Source organism: Chrysemys picta, chromosome 2 (assembly GCF_011386835.1).
Source record: "Chrysemys picta bellii isolate R12L10 chromosome 2, ASM1138683v2, whole genome shotgun sequence".
Classification (NCBI taxonomy): domain Eukaryota; kingdom Metazoa; phylum Chordata; order Testudines; family Emydidae; genus Chrysemys; species Chrysemys picta.
In genome coordinates, this window is record NC_088792.1 from 279,023,272 (window position 1) to 279,044,212 (window position 20,941).

General features: G+C 47.6%; 1 protein-coding gene across 3 annotated transcripts in view; it reads right to left on the minus strand.

Annotated features, from left to right (window-relative positions):
- The window catches only part of COL22A1 (collagen type XXII alpha 1 chain), a 311,922-nt gene that overhangs the window by 20,485 nt on the left and 270,496 nt on the right, over window positions 1-20,941 (minus strand). For all 3 annotated transcript variants that reach the window (XM_065586243.1, XM_024102639.3, XM_024102638.3), the window contains 13 exons: window positions 20,729-20,773; window positions 19,992-20,039; window positions 17,651-17,764; window positions 15,919-15,972; window positions 13,964-14,017; window positions 12,389-12,442; window positions 10,171-10,224; window positions 8,593-8,646; window positions 7,696-7,740; window positions 6,303-6,356; window positions 5,632-5,676; window positions 3,893-3,946; window positions 3,084-3,137 (listed from right to left, as the gene is read on the minus strand). In XM_065586243.1, the coding sequence (XP_065442315.1) occupies window positions 3,084-3,137; window positions 3,893-3,946; window positions 5,632-5,676; window positions 6,303-6,356; window positions 7,696-7,740; window positions 8,593-8,646; window positions 10,171-10,224; window positions 12,389-12,442; window positions 13,964-14,017; window positions 15,919-15,972; window positions 17,651-17,764; window positions 19,992-20,039; window positions 20,729-20,773 (729 nt within the window). The remainder of the gene's footprint in view (window positions 1-3,083; window positions 3,138-3,892; window positions 3,947-5,631; window positions 5,677-6,302; window positions 6,357-7,695; window positions 7,741-8,592; window positions 8,647-10,170; window positions 10,225-12,388; window positions 12,443-13,963; window positions 14,018-15,918; window positions 15,973-17,650; window positions 17,765-19,991; window positions 20,040-20,728; window positions 20,774-20,941) is intronic.

A 20,941-nucleotide genomic window follows, 5' to 3' on the forward strand; every position in this document is an offset into this window, starting at 1 on the left:
CAAGGAGAACTTCCAGGAGGAGCAGAATGTAACTTCAGAGAGAAGGGTTGTCTGCTCTGACAAAAAGATTCAAGTGCCAAAAATTGTTGCAAAACAAAAATCCACCCCCCAAAATTAGTTAGGGTCAATCGAAACATTTTGTTTCAATTTTAAGCTGTTTTCCTTTTTTAGTGTACATTTAGTAATATTTTGAAATGAAAAGTTTCAATTAAAAAAAACCCCAAACTCTCTGGTTCAACAATCTCAAAACAGGATGTTTCAACAACCAAAAAATGTTTTCTTCCTAAACCTTTTCAGAGTCAGGTATTTTGACAAACAAAATCTGCATTTCATCGACTAATCAGCATCTTTCAGTGAAAAAATGTTTCATCAAAAAATTCCCAACCAGCCCTAATCGGCACCCTGGTCTCCTATCCCCCCTGACAGAAACGCCATCCCGCTGGAGAAAAGAAGGGCCTCTCCTCCTCTCTGGGAAGTATTTGGAAGAGTGGGTAACATCGTGGCCCCCAGCCCCACTTCTCGTGGCACTGAGGAACAGACAGCTGCCCTGAAATGGACCGCAGGGCAGTCCCCTCATGCAGGGGGAATCCCTGGATATTGTAAAGCAGGATGGCTGGGCTGGGCTTTCCCGCACCTCATCCCTCATTCAGGCATAGGCATAGGAGGGGGCAGATCCAGAGCTTGATACACCCCAGTGATCCTCAGCCAGAAAAGTGATCCTTGGGAAGCCAATATAGCCAATGTCATTTAGAGCAGCTCTTAAGCTGCTCTAGGTTAAGCCCAGGGCTGTTTCAGTTCTTGAGTGACTCCGGAATCAGGAGAATGCAAAGGCAGCTCAGAGCTCACCCACACCTGGAGATCTGGGCCCCTATCTAAAATCCAGGTACTCGAGATTTCATGCCAACTCCCAAGGAAGATGGAGCTCCCGACAAGGGAACAACTGCATTGCTTTAGTTCTCACTAGGGACTATTTACACTGGTAGCTGCCAAGAAATGGGAATCCTTTCTGAATAATTCATCAAGCAGGAAATGAAGGGGAGATCCCATGAGCCAGAGGTGTTCAGAGTACCAGATGTTACTTACAACCATCCATTTGGGGGTTTTATACTATGCTAGGACTGTAATACCTAGGAACCGATCCAAGTCCTCAACACCCAGTATACAGCTGATCTTCGAAGCTCATCTGCACCATCTGTCAGGAATCAGGGCCTGCAGCAGAGCCAGGTTCTGGGCAACCTAATGAGCATAGCTGGCCTGTAGCAGGCTGCCTGATTGGCTACATCGCCTGATTGGTGGGAAGAATCAGCAGACCGGCTCATAAGCCCAGCGGCAACAGCAGTTCAGCGGCTGCTCCATGCACACAGCTGCTCAGAGCATTGGTCCATGGCTGTAATAGCTCCTGCTTCTTCCCAGTCCTGCTCCTTCCTTGGCTCCAGCCTTGCCTCACTCCAGGTAACCCAGTCCTGGCCCTCGGCATCGATTCCTGACTTCTGACTCCAGCTCCAACCACTAGAGCGGACTCTGGCTCCAACCAATTGGAACGACTGCTCACATCTCTGTCTCTGACACCATCCGCTAGAGATGGGAAGGTCCCACCACAGGGAGAATGGAGGGCACCAGCATTTGCACGTATGGAGAATAAGGCAGTGTGCAAGTCAAAAGAGCTGATAAAGACTAGTCCCCATTCCCTCCTACCGCATTATGCAGGGATACTTCATGTTTAATTGAAATAGCCCATGCAAAGTGCCCTGTTACTTGTAATACTCAGACTGTGTTTTTCATGCAGTACTTTGGACTGTTTGTACTGCAGAGGATAGGAAACACAAAAGGAACAAGAGGGGGTATTGCTTTTCCCTCCCACCTCTCACAGACTCATCCGTAGCCTCTCAAAAGGTATTTGGCTCATCTAGGACCTATGATAATTTTATTTTTTATGATTTCTCTCCTGGAGCCTTTTTACTTATTGCAAGTGCCCAGGCATTAGTGAGTGACGCCAGCACTGTAGGGCATGCATGGCATGACAAGATCAGTTACAAAGCAGACACAAGGGCTCTGCTTATGTTACTGTAGTCTCACCTAAACCCCTCAACTCCCTGCTCCTAAAGCCCCAGTGTTCCAATTCCTGGCATTGCTGCCTAAGTCCGCATTTTGTTCTGATTATAGCCCAGGTCTCAGAATCTCTGTATCAGTAGCCTGCTTTCCCATGGAGGAAAGAATCGGCTGAATCCTTTAGGGATGTGCTCAGGTCTGGACAGTCTAGTTTGTATTCATGTTTGGAGAGAGTTGATTTTTAAAATACAATAAAGCAACAGGAGCGATGTATCAACCATCCCAAATGATACTTCATGAAATTTCATCCACTTGACTTTTCTGCACTGAAAACCTATTAAAAATGGACTTTCTGCGTGTTTTTGATAATGACAAGGCATCTTCTCTCAAAAATGTATTTGTTTCCATGGGAAATAAACAACTAATATAAAAAAAAATGGAGATATACCTATCTCAGAGATGGAAGGGACCCTGAAAGGTCATTGAGTCCAGCCCCCTACCTTCACTAGCAGGATGAAGTACTAATTTTGCCCCAGATCCCTAAGTGGCCCCCTCAAGGATTGAACTCACAACCCTGGGTTTAGCAGGCTCAAACCACTGAGCTATCCCTCCGCCCTTGTTCACAAGTATCACAATCAGGCTCAAGTTGGGCACTCAAAAGAAGGTGGCACCCAAAATTAACAACACTTTTGAGGACTGTCACCTAGGGTTACATAGGAAGTCAAGGGTTAGAGCCAAGTCTAGAACTCAGGAGCTCCTGATACCCAGTTCATAGCAGAAACTACTATAGAATTCTGCTCCTACAGAGTCGCCTGCTCCTACAGAGTCACCTGCTCCTAGACACTACTGGTCACCACCTGCCCTTGAAACATGACTCAGCTCTTCCTTTCCTAAAGTAAGTAAAACATTCTGGCCAAATGCCACCTGAGTCTTCTGTGGGATTCTGGGTTCCAAACTAGAGCTGTGGATTCTGTGACACCCCTACTACCGAGAGTCCATCCTTCAAAGGCTGCTTGTCTGGAGAGAAAACTCACTGGCTGCCCTCTGAGTCCTCGAGGGCCTTGAGGTCCTGTGGGGCCTGTATCACCCTGGAAGAAAAGAGAAATCGTTGCACTGAGTGAAAAACACCAAAGCAAAGACAATGAGATCATCATCTGAAAATAAAACACAGCTCTGGCTTAACTCTTACTGCTCCTCAACTGGGAAGAAAACGACACACCGAAAAGTTCTGTGAAGAGGTTTTGGCTCTGCTGGAGGGACGACCGGCATGTTGGAGTTCAAGAAGTGTGTCTGTAGGTCAAGTCCATTAACCTGGGTATTTGCCGGCCAAGCTTAGATTCTGACTATATTGGCTTATTGACATGTTGTTATTTTGAAGATGGGGTGGGTAAGATGTTTCTCTGGGACAGACTCTTGCCCTGCACCTTGACACAGCTCCAATTCCTGCTCTGCCAGACCTTTTCATTCTCTACCTTCTAGGACAAACTCCACAGTTCAGCAGGCAACATTTTCCAGGGACTAAAAGGGAGTGCAGTCGAAACCATTTCCCAGTGACCCACAGAAATGGCATGATCGGTCATCTGGTCCATCCCTCTGCTGTACAATTCAGGATTGAAACAATGCAGTTCCTACTAATATTCCAAAGACACAGCTAACATTTAAGTGTCAGCAGGTTGAGTAGGGACAAAGGCCCTAAAGTTCCTCTCCTAACAAGCTTTGCCTAAACAGTTCCCTGTGCGTCACCCTAAGCATTCGCCCTTTAGTACAGGTTCTTCGTTTACTGTGAAACAAGTCAACTTATCAAAGGACAGAGGTTTGCTTGCTGCTCCAAGAGTACACTTACATCCTTCCCCGGCGAGCCCTCACGACCAGCAGGACCGGTCACGCCCGGCTCTCCCTGGAACACAGAGCAAAGGAAGTAGTGATGAATTCAGTGCATCAGACACATTATAGATATGTTGGCTAGTAACACGCCTCTGGACAGTGTAGGGATTCTGCAGTGCTGGATTGATGCCTGCAGTCTCTATGGGGTGACACATGTCATGCATCTTGCTTTAATGCCAATGGGAGCAATGTGGTTAAAACTTGATGTGCTGCTTAAAAAAAAGTGCCAGGAGCACCTTTCATATGCAAGGTAGTGCAGCCCTTTCCAGTAAAAAGATATTCTGGCATTAGAAAAAGTTCAGAAAAGGGCAACTAAAATGATTAGGGGTTTGGAACGGGTCCTATATGAGGAGAGATTAAAGAGGCTAGGACTTTTCAGCTTGGAAAAGAGGAGACTAAGGGGGGATATGATGGAGGTATATAAAATCATGCGTAGTGTGGAGAAAGCGAATAAAGAAAAGTTATTTACTTGTTCCCATAATATAAGAACTAGGGGCCACCAAATGAAATTAATGGGCAGCAGGTTTAAAACAAATAAAAGGAAGTTCTTCTTCACACAGTGCACAGTCAACCTGTGGAACTCCTTGCCCGAGGAGGTTGTGAAGGCTAGGACTATAACAGTGTTTAAAAGAGAACTAGATAAATTCATGGAGGTTAAGTCCATTAATGGCTATTAGCCAGGATGGGTAAGGAATGGTGTCCCTAGCCTCTTTTTGTCAGAGGGTGGAGATGGATGGCAGGAGAGAGATCACTTGATCATTACCTGTTAGGTTCACTCCCTCTGGGGCACCTGGCATTGGCCACTGTCGGTAGACAGGATACTGGGCTGGATGGAGCTTTGGTCTGACCCAGTATGGCCGGTCTTATGTTCTTAATACCTTAGCTATTGAGAGTTCAGTGACTGTGAAGGCACGTTATGCACTCTTCATGGAAAAACTGTTTTAGGGAGGAGGGGAGGAGGATCTAGGTCACTGGGGCTCTCTGCCAGTCCTCCTGCAATGTGCCACTGGACCATAATTTATTTTCCTAAAGAGCCAGAGTTAGGCAGAAGAAAGCTCAGTTTTCAATCTCATCTGCAGGATGACACCTCTTATTGTGGGGATCCCTGCAACGTCAGAGCTGAGAATGAGGCCAGGACTTTCTGATCAGGAGGTGAGTGAGCCAAAAAGCTCTATTATTCATGCCCATTCTCCTCATCTTTGAATTCATCCTGCATTTCTAATGCTTGGTGGTGTGCGATTTGATATTGGTACAGCCTGCACCGTAAGTTTCCTGGTCCCCTGGCCTGCAGTTGTGAGCTATGTGCTGTGGCTTTCATGGCAGTACACAGGGAGGTGTGCTGTGAAACTGACATGCAAAGGGACATCATGGAAGGGGCATGAGATGTGCTGCACTCACCCATCAGTGACCGCTCAATACACCAGCACTAATGCTAGCTGGGAGTCCAGAAAAGGAGGCTGCCAGTAATGCCACTGACTCTCCCCAGCTGCGTCAGGCAGTGCACAGCTGGGTCCACCCTGCGCTCTGCCCCCAACTGCAAGGCAGCCAGAATGGCCGGCCCCACAAGGTCACAGCAACTCGTGAACACAACGTTAAAAAGGCCTGTCAAAATGTTCTCTTTCCGGTTTAGGGAGCCCCTTTAAGGCTGACTTACCCGTCTCCTTCTACAGCACACCCAGAGGGGTGCATGTTACTTACCCTGGGGCCTGGGGGACCTGCATCTCCTCTGTGCCCCTTGAAGCCCTGCAGAAGAGAGTGACATTAACAACAGCCAGATGCGTGGACCTTTGGGAAGGACTTGGCTGAATGGTGCATGCACAGTGGCTGCCCTTAAAACCTCTCTGGTTTTGCCTTAGATTAACAGGCCCTGCTCAGTGTGGAATTGTATCCCAGGGAGGCAGCATCCCTCTTCTTAGCAGCACAGGGTGCAGGGGAGCCTATGGTGGTGCAGCGGCTCTTCCTGGTGTGCCTGGCCCACAGTGTGTAGGGGAAAGGGTGGGGCCATGGCCTCCCCTGGCCCCATCCCCAGGATGCATGGCTGGAGCGCACAGCCTACAGCAGTGAGCAGCCCTGGCGTGTGGGGCACCCAGAGGGTGGAAGGCTTCTTACGTCCTGATCTGCAGGCAAAGGACCTGCACAATCTGCTCCAGAGAATTCTGGGGGCAAAAGATCCAGAAACGCCCAGTTTGAGTTCTTGGATTTTTTTTTATTGTTTATGCTGTGGAAATGCCTAGATGTCTCAGCCAGGCCAACTATTGTGTTAGGTGCTGTGCGCACACACGCACCGGCAAAGGCCATCCCCACCCAAAGATTTTCCAGCGTAAAGGATAAGAGAGTTTCTGGATTAAACCGTCTGACGTAGTACCTACCGGTAACCCTCTGGCCCCCTCTTGGCCTGGGAGCCCAGGTTCTCCTGGTTTGCCCTAATGGAAACAAGCACATTCAGATTATGATCTTGTTCTGTCATTGCCAGCATATGCCTCATCACCATCTGAAAAGGAATTCTGCTCTTCCCCATTAGTTGTAATGAGGGCTCTAGGGACGAGTCTTCAAATGTGAATGCAATGGGGATGCTCCCACAAAACCTGCATCTGAGTGCACACTCTCAGGCACCCTCCACCCAGCTGTAAATCCCCCCTTGCTTCTAGAGACATGGCCTTTGGAAGTTGAAGATGTGCCCACGCCTGTTGCCAGGTGTACCTGTCTGGACCAGATTTTCAAAATTAGATGCACGCAGTTGCATGCTTATCTGGTGCGTACATATAAAAGGGGCATTTTCACAGAGAAACTGGGCACGTGCAATTGTTTATGCACAACTGCGGGCATCTGACTCTGAAAGATGGCTCAGTCTACACAATACCTTAATACTGAGTATTTGTCCGCTGTCATGGTAAGGAAAGAGCTTGCCATATTTTGGCAAATCACAGGGAGAGAGATGGGGGCAACAGATCCTGGAAGCGCATTCTCAGAGTAATATGCAGATGCTAGGGGAATGCTATTTCCTGTCCACTTTATTAATATAGCCCTTTGGCTGGAAAACTCCAGGTCGGTCCTTTTCCTCCCCGTGCGTACAAGTTAAGAACAATGCGGGGAAATCAAACACAAAACTTCCTCTCCGAGAAGGGAGGAGAATGGTCACTCTGCAACCCAACAAGTGCATTTCAGGATGCATTTCCTACTCCCTTCTCTGCCCCATCATCCGCAAAAACCGGCTCACTACGTTTAATATTACACGACGGACCTGGGTCTCTCTAGAATTTACAGGAGCACTACGGAGATGGCTACACTTGGAGCTGCAGCTGTGAGTCCCAGCTCCAGGAGACCTGCCCATGTTAGCTCTGATTGAGTGAATGCACTACACACAGAGCGTACCTGCAGCAGCATGAGCGGCTAGCCACCCTGAGTACGTACCGCTGAGACCCTAGTGCAGCTGCCCCTCCTGCAGCTCGTGATCCTGCAGCTACGTTAGCCCCTCCTGCAGCTCGTGACAATGCAGCTTCTTGGCGTATTTGTAGCTATTCTTAGCATGGCGGCCTGGCTCTGTGTCCTCGAGCTGAGGATCACACCCCCAGTTTAAAGTGTACACAGACCCTCAGAGTAAAGGGCCAGGTCTCCTTTCAAGGTGCTAAGATTTGCACATTAATAGATTGCTCAAGGCAGTTCAGTGTGAACTAGATGCATGTCAAGCAATAGCCAGGTGTGGGCTCCGAAAACCTGACTGTGGCAGCTTGAAATGATTATATTTACAAGGTGAATCCTTACCGGTTCCCCGGGAGATCCAGGCTTGCCATCCTTGCCGTCAATGCCCTGTAAGTGAAACATCCATTAGGGGGTCAGAGTGGCTATACCGAAGAATGGTATATCTCTGCGAGTGTGAATCTTGTGATGACTGCTCTGGTTGGTCACTGTGCATCCCGTGATGCCCCATTCTCACTTCCACACCTCAGCTATTTAAAAACAACAGCTCTGTCCAGCCCCCACGGTCTCTACTCCCGCACCCTGCCAACACCACAGGCTCTTTCATGTTCCAGAATGGGGAGTACAGAGGAGTCAGCCGCATGATGCTTCACCTTATCAGCATCCCTCACACTGCTTAAAGATAGGAATGTAAGGCCAGATACTCAGGTGGCGTAAATCGGCATCGCTCCACTGACTACTCAATGAACTACATTGATTTACACCAGGAGAGGATCTGGCCCATAGACATTAGAGATAGATCAGACTCACTAGCTCAACACAGTTGCCAGATCAACGTGGTTTCAGATATTAAACTGATCCTGCACTTGTTCTTGAGCCAATACAGGGGGGGTCATTACATTCTGGACACTAGAACATAACAAAATCCCATCCCCTGTAGTAGTATGAATTGCAGATACAATTATCTGTGCCCACAGGCTTGGAGGCATTATCTCACACTGGTGCCCTATGGGAAGATCTCTGCCAGGGAAATAAGAGTCACGCAAGAGGAACAGATGAATCTATTTTGGAAACTATCACTTGGCTGGAAAGTGCCCGACCCAGAACTAACACTGTGTGGAGCCCAGTGACTATAAATCTCACATCCACTCCAAGACAGCTCAGAAATGTCACTGGCTGTGTCCACTTGCTTACAGGAAGTGTAACGTATTGAATGAGAAATAGCAAGCAATTGTCCCTTACCTGAAGGCCAGGCAGTCCTGGTGGGCCCGGGAGACCTGGCGGGCCATCTTTACCCTGTAAAGAGACCATTGATGTGGCAATGTTCAGACAAGCTTTTCAGATGGTGCTTCACAAGGAAGAACACTTCGCAAACCCGGAGTTGGGAGGGGAGGAGAAATGAACTACATGTCTCTAATGCATTCCCACTTCCACTCCCTTAGGGACCAAACTTTGCTTGCTATATTCACAGTTATTGACACCAAAGGCCAAATTCAGCCTCCAAGATAAACAGATGCAACTCTCATGGACTTCAGTGGGAATTGCAGCCACTTAAAAGAGGGCTGGATTTGGTCTCAAAAGTGTAAAATGTGAAGAAGTGGATAACAACATAGTAAGTCTCTGCCCAGCACTGTGCTATTGACATGAATATAAAAGCCCGTCAATGCATGTTTCATAGTCTGTATATATTAAATTGGTGGCTATGAAAGGTGTTTAGCTGACTGTCCCTGTGAATGACATCCTGTTTATCTATGGGATTGTACAGCACACAGGCTGTCACACATTGCTTCACCCTGACCACCTGTTAGGGCTGAAAGAAAAGCTCGGTCCTTGGCCTCTCTGCTAAGACTAACTCATCTCACAACAGCCATCAGAGGGGCAATTCTTGGTCACTACTGATGAAGGCTAGAGTTGAAGAAACGGCCAAGGGGCGACAGGCTCGTTAGCAAACCCTGAGCAATCCAATTCCAGAAATGCATCATAATTACACACAGCTGCATTATTCTGACTCAGCAGCCTGTGTTACTCCAAGATGCCTCCTCTCGGAAACAAGAGAGACATTGATTCATAACAAGGAATCTTCTATTTCACTTTGCAGTGAAGATCAACCAGATTGAAAAGCTAAGATCGATCAGAGCCAAATCAGATTCTCTCTCTCTCTCAGGGTATTTTACTGCCACCCACCACGGTAGTATCTGAGCACTTTCCTTGTACAACTGATAGCAATAACGAAATCCCTAGCAGGCCTTGTGGCGTCGCTAGCCCTTCACCCTTATTATCCAGCACTGTGTCAGCAGGTGATGATCCTGCTCGGAAATTTTAAGTGTGTTTTGCTGATTCAGTGTTGCACGTGGGTCACTACCTGTATGGATATGAGAGAGACAGCGGGTTCTCTCTGGAGATCCAAACCTAGGCTGTGGGCTGAGCAGGTCTGAGAGTAACCGTAGGAGATGACAAGCCTGAGTAGAAAGCTTGGATTGGATTCATGCGGTTGAATTTTAAGTTCCTTCGGTGAATAAAACCAAACCCCGGGAAGGAAGGATATTTATCCTGCTATAACTTATGTGGACTGAGTTTGGAGAAGAGTGGGGAAGCCACCTGCTCACTGAAGGGTTTCCCCATCACATCACAGCTGTATCAGGAATTCTAATTCTGGAAAGGTTGCGTTGCATAGAAGGAAAGGAAACAAAGAGTTTCCAGCAGGGCCTATTCAACTTGAATAGCATTTTAAATATCACTTGGGGGACTTGGGGGAAAACATCATGTTTGCTTCAGTTCAGCCTCACTCTAAAGAAGCTAACGCCCTGGCCAATGGCTTACTATATCCCCAGGCATTCCTGGGGGTCCTGCAGGTCCTGGTTTGCCATCTGGTCCCTAAATAAAACAAAGCAGAAAGAATATGAATCGCTCGTTCGTAGTGTATCCTTGTCAACACAGGCAGTACCACAGATGGCAACGTGACAGTTTTCTGTCAGTCATACCTATTAGCATTCATTCACATTAATTCATCTCAGAAAAGCAGTCACCAACCTCTGTATATAATTAGCCTCCTAAGCCATACATTGTCAGACATTTTAGATTGTTTGCCATTCCAGAAAATATACAGTAATTAGAAAAAGATTGTGCCCAAACTAACTCTGAGAAGACTAGAACTGCTGGGAGAAATATCTCAGAGCATATGCTGCAGAAGGCAAATCTTGGAATCATTAGTCAATATGGACAGAACAAGACATCATGGGCACAGGTTGCAGCAAGAAAAATGCAGGTTAAATATTATGAGAAACTTTATTAATTATAAAGTCTTTGGCATCAAGGCAAGCTGCTCAGGCGGGCTATGGAATCACCATAACTAGGGCCCTACCAAATTCAGGGTAACGTATGCTCAATTTCACAGACATAGGATTTGAAAATTGGTAAATTTCACGTTTTCAGACGTTTAAATCTGAAATGTCATGGTGGTGTAACCGTGGGGGTCCTGATCCAAAAGGGGATTGTGGGGGGAGGTCGCAAACCTGTCGTACGGGGTCATGGGATTGCCACCCTCACTTCTGTGCTGCCTTCAGAGATGGATAGAGTGGGGCGGAGGGGCTGTGGAGTTATCTGCAGTTGGGAGAGATACCCAAGTCCTGTCCTGCCCCAGCCCTGTCCGGACTAGCAGCTAGCAGCCCCCTGCTGGGGCGCTCCGAGCAGCACGGGGAAGATCGGATCCAACTCCACAAGCCTCCTCCAGCTGCAGAAACCTCTGGTGCTGCTGCCCAGTCCCAGAGCATGCTGCAGCAGGGGGGGGCACCCGGAAGTGGGTCTGGTCTCAGCCCTCCTCCAGAGCAGCTGTGCAGGGGATGCTATCATTCCCCAGCCCAGCCGGAGCGAGGAGCCCCCTTTTGCTGGGGCGCTCCTAGGAACAAGAGGACATCGGATTTCACAAGGATGGGCTTATTTCACGGTCCGTGACATGTTTTTCACGGCCGTGAAATTGGTAGGGTCCTAATCATAACCTGAATATGCGAAGAGACTAGATAGTCTGGTTTTGAGGTTGTGCAATCAATTTGGCCAATAGGCAAGCAAATGGATGTGGTCACTCACTCCAGCTACCATCCCAACCCAACAGGTTCTGTGATTCTGGGCCAGAAAGCATGTATTCACTGTCTGAGTCCTCGAAACCGTGCTCAGCGACCCACCGAGCCCTTCCTGGTGGTGCTGATGTCACAATGGCAAAGCAACAGTGCAATATAAATTCTGCCATGGTCAGATTGCTGCTGACACAGGGATTAGAGGGAGGTTGCCAACATTTAGGAGGGCTAGGGTCAAACTGCAAAGGGACCGGCCAGGTTAAGCCAGAGTGGCTTCAAGGGAGGTTTGTCAGAGTCCTACAATCAGGGAAAAGATAGAGCTCTTAGGAGACATAAGTGGCTGCACACAATGCACTCAAGCAAACCGATTTTAGCCGTGTCTCTTCAACACCATCCTAATATGCTTTTGTCGTGTAAAGAAGCACCGTTGCTAATGTGGAGCATGGGGAACTGGGAAGGGCGACGCATGAGAGCGGGGGGACAATCCTATCCAAAGAAGTCCACAACATGAGAAAACTAGAGAAACCCTTGTCTAAGATCCTTGTGTGTCATTTAATGAGTCAACGAGCCAAACATTTTCCCTTTTGACCGTTGTTATTTCTAAAGCCAACTGGCAGCCTCGTCTAATATATGGGAAGCATCAAAATTTTTTACCATGTGGGCTCAGTGAAAAAAAAATGTCACGCCCATTGTCTTTTCTAGAAAGGAAGCAACCGAAGTTTAGCATAAATTTACGTTCATGAGGCAAAGCAACAGCTGCGTTAAGTAGCAATTATCATGCGTTTGGGACTCTCTGATGCTCCAGGGTCTATTACGAACCCAATGGGAAATTTAAAGAAATGGCACAGACGTGGGTGGAAGTGGCCCTCTGTGGCATATGCAGTCTGCAGCTACACTTGTTAGAGACACACACATATGCAGCATGATGATCCACTTCTCAATATGGGGGGGGGAGAAGGAAAACTTACAGGGGGCCCTGGGTTTCCAGGAGGTCCCGCGAAGCCAGGCATTCCAGGGTGACCCTGAAGAATCACAAGAGAGCTATTAGATTAGCGTCAATCTCTTCTTCACTCTTGACAGAACAAGGAGCAATGGTCTCAAGTTGCAGTGGGGGAGGTCCAGGTTGGATATTAGGAAACACTATTTCACTAGGAGGGTGGTGAAGCAATGGAATGCGTTACCTAGGGAGGTGGTGGAGTCTCCTTCCTTGGAGGTTTTTAAGGCCCGGCTTGACAAAGCCCTGGCTGGGATGATTTAGTTGGGGATTGGTCCTGCTTTGAGCAGGGGGTTGGACTAGATGACCTCTTGAGGTCCCTTCCAACCCTGATATTCTATGATTCTATGAGTTACGTCCCCCAGATTTTAGGTCAATAAATGGCAGTCGTAAGGAAGCAGTGATAGAACAGTGAAATGCGTGAACACACAGAAGCGTTGGTCCTCAGGAAATAAGCTATCCTGGGATTACAAACTGAAGCCTCGGCTTGCAAAGCAAAGCACTTTTATGCTGTATCTAAAGTCTTTAATATACATAGGCTTTGGAGACTGAATAACTTGTCAAGAAACATAATAGCAGGCTTGGTATGAGTTGCATATTTTGTATGCAAGGGAAATATTCACTAAGGAATTATTGCAGTGTTAGCAGTCAGTCGAGAAAGAAGCACAGTTATGTTGCGGATGCACTTTTCCTAAGGCATCTGCTGGTCTATGCTTATCGGAGCCGGGAGAGGAAGACCAAAAGGCCAAGGCAGAAGGCTATGCAAAATGAGAGCTAGGAAAAATGTTTGTAACTTGAAACTTACCGGATTATGGGGCTTCATTACTGGACCAAAAACCTGGCCCACTTTCAGTGTAAGGTTCATGAAACCTACAGCAAACCTGGGCTTGATTTTGGCCACAATTTGTCTAATTCCCCTCTATTCCTGCGGGATCCCAGTTCCCCTGGAAAATACCCAAGTTTCTCCCCCTGACAAGACAGAGGCCTTTCCTTAACTGCTTACCCATCATATCTTTGGATAAGCCATTTGAGTAGCTGGGTACTCCATCATAGCATGAACTGCCTGGCATTTTTCAGTTGCCAGATGAGAGAGAACCACAACAGCGTAGCAGCAGGACATGGTGGAGCTGTCTGGATCCCAATTCTGAAAAGGCTGCCCACCCCCACGTCTCACCTGTGCACTAGCCAGGGAAGGAAGCCAGACGGTCATCCCTTAAAAACCAACAAGGGCAAGGCAGCCAACTGGATGCGTCCCAGAGATACCAGAGGTGGTGGTGACGGTGGTGGGAATAAAGGCCACATGACAGCCCACAGACACGCCACAGAAAATGATGGTGGTGGCAGGGAGGAGGGGTTTTAAGTGCAGGGCATCCTCATGGGGAGGGTCCCAGCTCAAGTCTTCTTACTCCCGCCCTCTGGGGGTTAGGGGTGCTGAGGATCTTTGCCTCTGTCCCCAATGAGGCCAGGGCAGGTGTCGCCAGGGCGGGAGTCATGATTATATCCTAGACGCATATTCCAGTTGCACTACTTGGGAAGCACACTCTTTTACCTGTCCACCTTTTGGTCCAGCATCCCCAGATGTCCCACGGTCTCCTTTAGTGCCCTGATAACAAACAAAGCCATTGAAAGCCACTAAGGTTTATGACATTCCCAGCTGTAGGCTCCACTTCAGCAAAGCACTTTAGCATATGCTTAACTTTAAACATGCACTTAAGTCTCATTGACTCCAATGGGACTTACATATGTGCTTCAAGATAAGCACTTGCTTAAGTGCTTTGCTGAATTGGGGTCTCACTGTTCACCTAACCCACATTTATTTGCCCACACATCAGAAAAAAATAACAAAACACTGTATGGAAACTACTCAGATTGGGAAGCCCAAAATACGACTTTACCAACGTCCCAGATTACTACTAACTTGCTGGGTGTGGAATTTACATTGTCCCTAACACACAGCAGCGTTCAATAGAGAACAACAGTTAGGCAAGTGGAAGAAAACAGTCTGCTGTTTATCACTTAAAATATGTCTGGATTGATGTCATTGAGAGGAGCAGGAAGGGACTGACCGAGAAAGGACCTGCAGTTCTACTGAACTATACTCTGGGGAGTTTTGGGGGTTTCTACCCCAGAGTGTGCCACGCTGGGCTTTCAGAAGAGCAGCGCACTCTGCACTTTAAATCCCGGGGAAGCCCTACCGTGCATTTTGGAAGGAGTCCCAACAGACCAGCTGGCTATCTTATGGCGTTACTCTCTGTCTGTTATTTTATTTGAGCACCTGCAGACTGTGGGTACGTGCATCTATGAACTGAATGCAACTTGGGATATTGACCACCTATTAGATTTAAGTTTGTTCATGTTCATATGGACAATTCAAATCTTATGCCATTATGTCAGTCAAATGCTGAGTCTTCCCACCCCAGTCTTCCCTCCCACTGCATGACTGAACAGCAGAGAATGGTTATTTCTCAGACAGCAGAGTGTTTGCAGCAATTACCTATCACACATACATCTATTTGGGTTCCTAGCTGTTTTCTGAGTTTTCTCTCAGAATGTTCTCCCCTCTTAACCGACGGCACTTTTGCTTTTGTTCCTTTATTGCCCTTTCTGTACTTCTCATGGCAAGAAGTAAAATCAGTTTTCTGAACCAGTATAACTCCTCGTTCATTGTAATAACTGCAAATAAAAAGGAATTAAACAGCAGACGCTGTTTGAGACTGGAACCAAGTGCTGGAAGGCAGGTAAGTCTAGGGGGAAACTCCTTATCTCTGTTGCCATTGATTTGTTTCACATGAGGCAGCTGTAAATGTTCCAACCGTAACTAAGCACTGACTTTCTGAGCAAACTCATCACGGAGGTTACACAAGGCCAGAGCTCGAAATGTTAAATTACTAGAACCCTTCATCGCTTGGCGTTTGTCAATGACTCTTGAATATGAGGTTGAGACATGGTAAAGAGCTAAAATGATCAGCCCCTCTTCCAACTTGTTTCCAAGTAATACCGGGTGCTACAGACCAAGTGACTGTGGCCATTTAAAAGACCGACAGTTCAGTGCATTGTCAGTGTAGCCCCCGGCATACCAAATCATTTGCTACATCAAAACCATTCAAAGAAGGAATTTTTCAAGTAGAAAGGAAGGTGCAGGATTTCCAGGGCGGGGCTCTCCCTCCTTCCTCAGGTGAGCGGATCCAAATTGATAGTCAGGCGCCCATCCTGCAATCCTTGCCTGCACAACGCTCCCATTGATACCAAATTCTGTGTGGAGGATCAAAACCTAACTGGTCTTTGCAAACAGAGATGAGGGAGCGGTGCTAGATACTATGTTAGACTGCTGGGCTGTCCATGGGGAAGCTGTGTGACTCAGGGGTGAAATTCAGAAAGGTAGCACAGGGCCTGTCTACCACTCAAGTCCCACATAAGTTCTTCCCCTCTGCATTCCGCTTCAGCCTTTGCTCCACATAAGAATGGAATCAATCCAGGTGATGTTAATTGAGCAGAATTACTGACCTTTGGACCATCCACCCCTGGAGGGCCTGGGAGACCCCGGGGTCCAGGATCGCCCTACAATAAAGAGGAAAGAGCGCTCAATCACACTAATTGCTTACAAAATCAGAAAGACATAGTAAGTGACCAGCCACCCATCATGTGCAGAACCAATAGATGCAAGGATAAGCTTTCAATTCTGCAGCCTAATACAGTTAGGACTCAGTCCAGCGATCCTGGATGCTCTGTGCCTGTGTGAGAAGCTTCTGATTACATATATACAGCATCAGAGGGACCCATTAACACCAAAAGGTCTTATTCAAAAGCTGGCTCTTATTCAAAAGACAGGCCAGCCACTAGAGGGAGACATAATCACAGTCACGTAGCTAGTGTATTACACGCGCACACAGGTGCTAACCTTGGTCAGTCCTGGGATGGGAGACTTCCAAAAAAGAAAAGTCGGTGGGATTCAATAAATGGGACTCTACCCTCTGAATTTGTGCTGAACCAATGCCCCAGCATGGGGCCAGGGGGCACTGCGCTACCCAGAGGTGCTTTGTTTTGGACAAAATATACAATCATAGTCCTGGCTGCTTGTGGCAATTAAATAGCCCAGGCAGCTTTCTACAAAAATAAGTGGTTTCCCAGCTGAACTGGAGGAAAAGACATTCTGCCTCCCTGGCTAAAGCTGGATATGGCATCTCTCCCGTGCTGTCTTACACAACTCCTGTGTTCCACTCTAATAGAGCAGCCCTTCAGTGGCCGAGAGAGGTGATTCCCGCATATGTTAAGTGCTTCGGGGTGAGAGGCACGATGTAAATGGAAGATCTGAAATGACATGAGATACGCAGAAGCTTGGGGCCAGACTATCAGTTGCACCGGTAACTCCACTGACTTTTCTATGCCAATTTATGTATTGTATGCAACTGATGTTGAGGGAGCCACATAGGCCTTGGAGGGAGGCTGGGAGAAGGACCTGATAATTAGGGCACAGGGATGGCTAGAGATGCGGGTCCTTATGGGGTACTGGACATGGCATGCGTGGACTGAGAGTGGAGTCCCACGACTGTTCCTCTCCCATTTAGATCCCTACATATTAGAGATCCAGTTCTGCAACCTTTATTCTCAGCGAGTATCACGTATTCACAGGCCCCCACCCTCCCCTTTTTCAAGCCCCTCCCTAAAAATCACTCCCTCACGCCTTCCCGCGGGCTGTCTCCTGACAAACAGAAAATCCATCCAGCTGTCCCTGAGCTCCTAGAACTGTACTCCTCTCCTCTGCTCAGCCCTCCTGGTTTGGTCGTTTCTCATCCTCTTCTCTTTGTTTGTGTGTAGCCTCTTTTCTTTGTCTGCAGGCGCCCGGCTGAAACGTCCTCTCTGGTTTTACCAGGCTCTTCTGCTGGTTGTATAGGAGGTGCAGCGCAAGAGGGATGGCTGGCTCCGGTATTCTAGGCCGCTCTGAGGGCTGGAGCAAGCCTCAACATAAAGTAGATCCCTAAATTGTTGGAGGGCGGAGTTCTCCATCCACTCCCCCACCCCCGTCACCCTTCCATCTGTCCCCTCCTCCTCCTGCTAAGCTCCTTCATGCTACCAGAGCAGGGTAAAGGGGCTGTAACAGGAGCTGGGCTTCAGACCCATCTATGAAGCACCTAGCGCACTGCTCTTACTCTGACAATAAATGCAGGACTATTAAAATAAGGCTAAAGACCGTTACCAAAGTGATCCTGAAGCATGAACCTTACTGCAGTTCTCTTACCATTTTCCCATTCAGGCCATCTCTACCCGGAGGTCCTTGGGCACCTCTATCGCCCTTGAAGCCTGGCACTCCAGGGAGCCCCGGGGGGCCAGGTGGGCAGTCATTACACACATCCTAAAAGAGAGGAGGTCACACTGAGAAGAGCATTAGGGATGAGACTGAGGCTCCCTTCCGGTCCCACGGACGCTCGGCGGCACTATGGGCCTACGCTCTAGGTCTGTGCTCCATTCAAATCAGTGGGAGGCCACAGAACTGTTGGGGCACCTGAGTAGGCATTACGGGCAGTCCTCAAGGGGGCCAGATGAGTTATAACGCAGTATCCAAGCCAGGCTCACAGAATGGGGGGAAAGGCCTATTCTAATGGCGAGAGAGAGAGGAGAAACGTGAAGCAGGAATACAAAAAAAAAATTCTTTCTTGCTAACTTACAGATTCAAAACAATGTCTTATCCAACCTCAAAAGCTAGGCTGGGTCAGTGCTTGGAGGGCAGCTGTCCAGGGAAAACCCAGGAGCTGCAGGGAGTTGGGGGCGGCTCCTACTCTATTCTCTATAGGTTCTTATACCACGCTGGTGACCATGGTATCTGAGCGCCTTCCAGTAGTGCATTGAGCGATATGGCTACACTTTTGTCATGTGTTGTTTGCTCTCCCTCATCCTCTCCCTGCAGGGAGAAACGTGCAGTGGAGTGTCTCATGCAGTGTGGTGTTTTGAACATAAAAACCTGTTGCTATGTGTTTATGTTAGAGAAGGCAGGTTAAAGAAAGGTGCCTTGCACTTTTAGTGGAAAGTGGTCAGGTTTTTGATGGTCCTTAATTTAGGGGGGGAGTTCATGCCACAGTCTTCCCACCCCTAGAGAAAGCAGGATGGGGGGCACTTGCCCTCCTAGTCAGTACTGAACCTATGTCCAGCGGAGTGGTGGTAGGCACTGTGGACTAACAGGGAGAAGTGAAGCGCTGCCCACTTGTGGTCATGAAAGATCTCTTGGCATTTGTTGCAAGAGTAGATGTATGCCACAGTACCCTGGCCAAATTCCATCATGGGGAATTACGCTCTGTCTCCCTCCACTGTCCTTTGAAGTGTCAGCTCACTACATGATTCTTTATTTCAAAAACCACCCGGCAAGCGTACAGAATTCCTAGCATTTCGGCCTGAGGGTTGGCCTTGTTCCAGTGGTGGGTGAAGTGAGCCCAGTATCCAGAGAGGCAGTGCAGTCCAGTGGATAGGGCAGGAGGGCTCAGTTCTATCCCCAGCTCTGCCAGGGATCTGTTGTATGACCTTGGGCAATGCACTTTGCCGCTCTTTTCCCTGCTATTCTTTGGGTGTCTGTCTGACTTAGAACATAGGCACTTTAGACCAAGGTCTGCCTCCGACTGTGTGGGTGTATGGCCCCTAGACAAATGGGGCTCTGAGCTCAGCTGGGGTCTCCAGGTGCTACCGAATACAAAACAACTTCATACAATGCACGCTGTGTAAAAATATTTGGGATATCTGGAGAAGAGATGCTGTGTGAATACAAGGTTTCATCTCAAGGTAGTAACTAGAGAGGGCTGCTCTTTTCAGCTCTAAGAAGGGGGCCAGTTAGCAGTTCATTTTTTCAGTGCCTTTTAAGCAATAGGAAAAGATTTCTTGCCATGTCCCTAGACTGCTTAAAAATCTCACTACTGTGCCCATGGTCATCAGTAAAGATTTAGCAGCTGCTTGGTGTCAAATACTGAATCATTTCCCATGAAATCGTCTTCGTGGACAGCAAAAGCAAACCTACAAACCAACCTTTTCAAATGTGGGCGCTTAATGGCAGGCACCTACATCCCCAGTTAGACACCTAATGCAAACGTGGACTGATTTTCAAAGGGCACTGAGCACCTACAGCTTAAACTGACTTAAGCAGGAGACATAGAGGCTCAGCATTTTTGAAAATCGGGCCCCTTTATTTAGATGCTTTCAGTGGCATTTAAAGCCTATCTTTAGGGAATTATGCTTGAAAATATTTGATCCTGGTGCTTCAGAGGGCCAGTTCAGGCTCCACTAAAAGTTAGAGCAGCAACCTTGGGGCTGCTCTAATTTACACCAGCTTGTAAGGGCCTTTGTAGGCCATTACACTGGTGGAGATTACTGGAGCGTATCTAACTCTGGCCATACCCCCTTTGGGCTCTAATGTGTCCCCAATGCCACCAGTTGACAGTGTGACTCTATGAACTGCAAACTGCATGCACATCTGGCTGTTTAGAATATTCAGATGCACATCTGGCACTCACAGTTCAGACACATCTCCATAATGTAGCATCAGTCATCAAGTTAAAAGCAAAAAACAATCTCATTACAAAGGCAATTTCAGCCTGTACCTTGACTAAAAGATTTATGTCCTCAGGAGAAAGCAGGGAAGAGGCACCCTGTGGAAAGAGAAATCCGTTGTTTAATACAAACTTTAAAAGTAGTTTTATAAAATGAGACACTGAAGGTAAATTTGCATGAAAATTCCCCGTGGTATGGTACTGATTTTCCTTGCACTGTCTGGTGCTCATTGGGCCCTATATGTCCTTTGTCAATGGCATTATAAATTTATTCCAGAATACAGGGATAGATTGGGCAGGGCATGTGTAGAAAATACAGATTTTGGCCTTGGGTTTTATATGCAAATACTAAGAGAATGTTGTTACGAGCTTTTGCTTTCATTTACATACAGCATATTCAATTATTTTTATTTGAGCCAAACCTACTACAGAGCTATCCCTCCCCCTTAAGCATTGGCCTGCTAAACCCAGGGTTGTGAGTTCAATCCTTGAGGGGGCCACTTAGGGATCTGGGGCAAAATCAGTACTTGGTCCTGCTAGTGAAGGCAGGGGGCTGGACACGATGACCTTTCAAGGTCCCTTCCAGTTCTAGGAGATAGGAAACCTACTACAGGCGCTTCTACCGTAATCACTCTTCGCTCTTAGTTCTTGTAGCTGTTCTTCCGGTTAGAACAGCAAGCGAGTGACATTTAACTGTCACTGTGAAGGATGGGGTATATGGAGGTACTGATATAAAAGGAAGAAGAGCAGAATTGTTTGGGATTTAATCTAAAAGTGAAATGACATACTGGCTTTCCAGGAGGTCCTATGTCCCCGGGATTTCCAGGTAAACCCTATGGACAAGGGAGAGAAAAATCTGAGATTAACTCACAATAAGACCTTTCTTCTCTTCCCGCTCCTCATACACACACATAAACACACCATCCCAGGATACTGCTCATTTGTGCCTACTGTCACACAACCCTGCCAGTGTTGGGACAATCACACACACTTCTACAAGA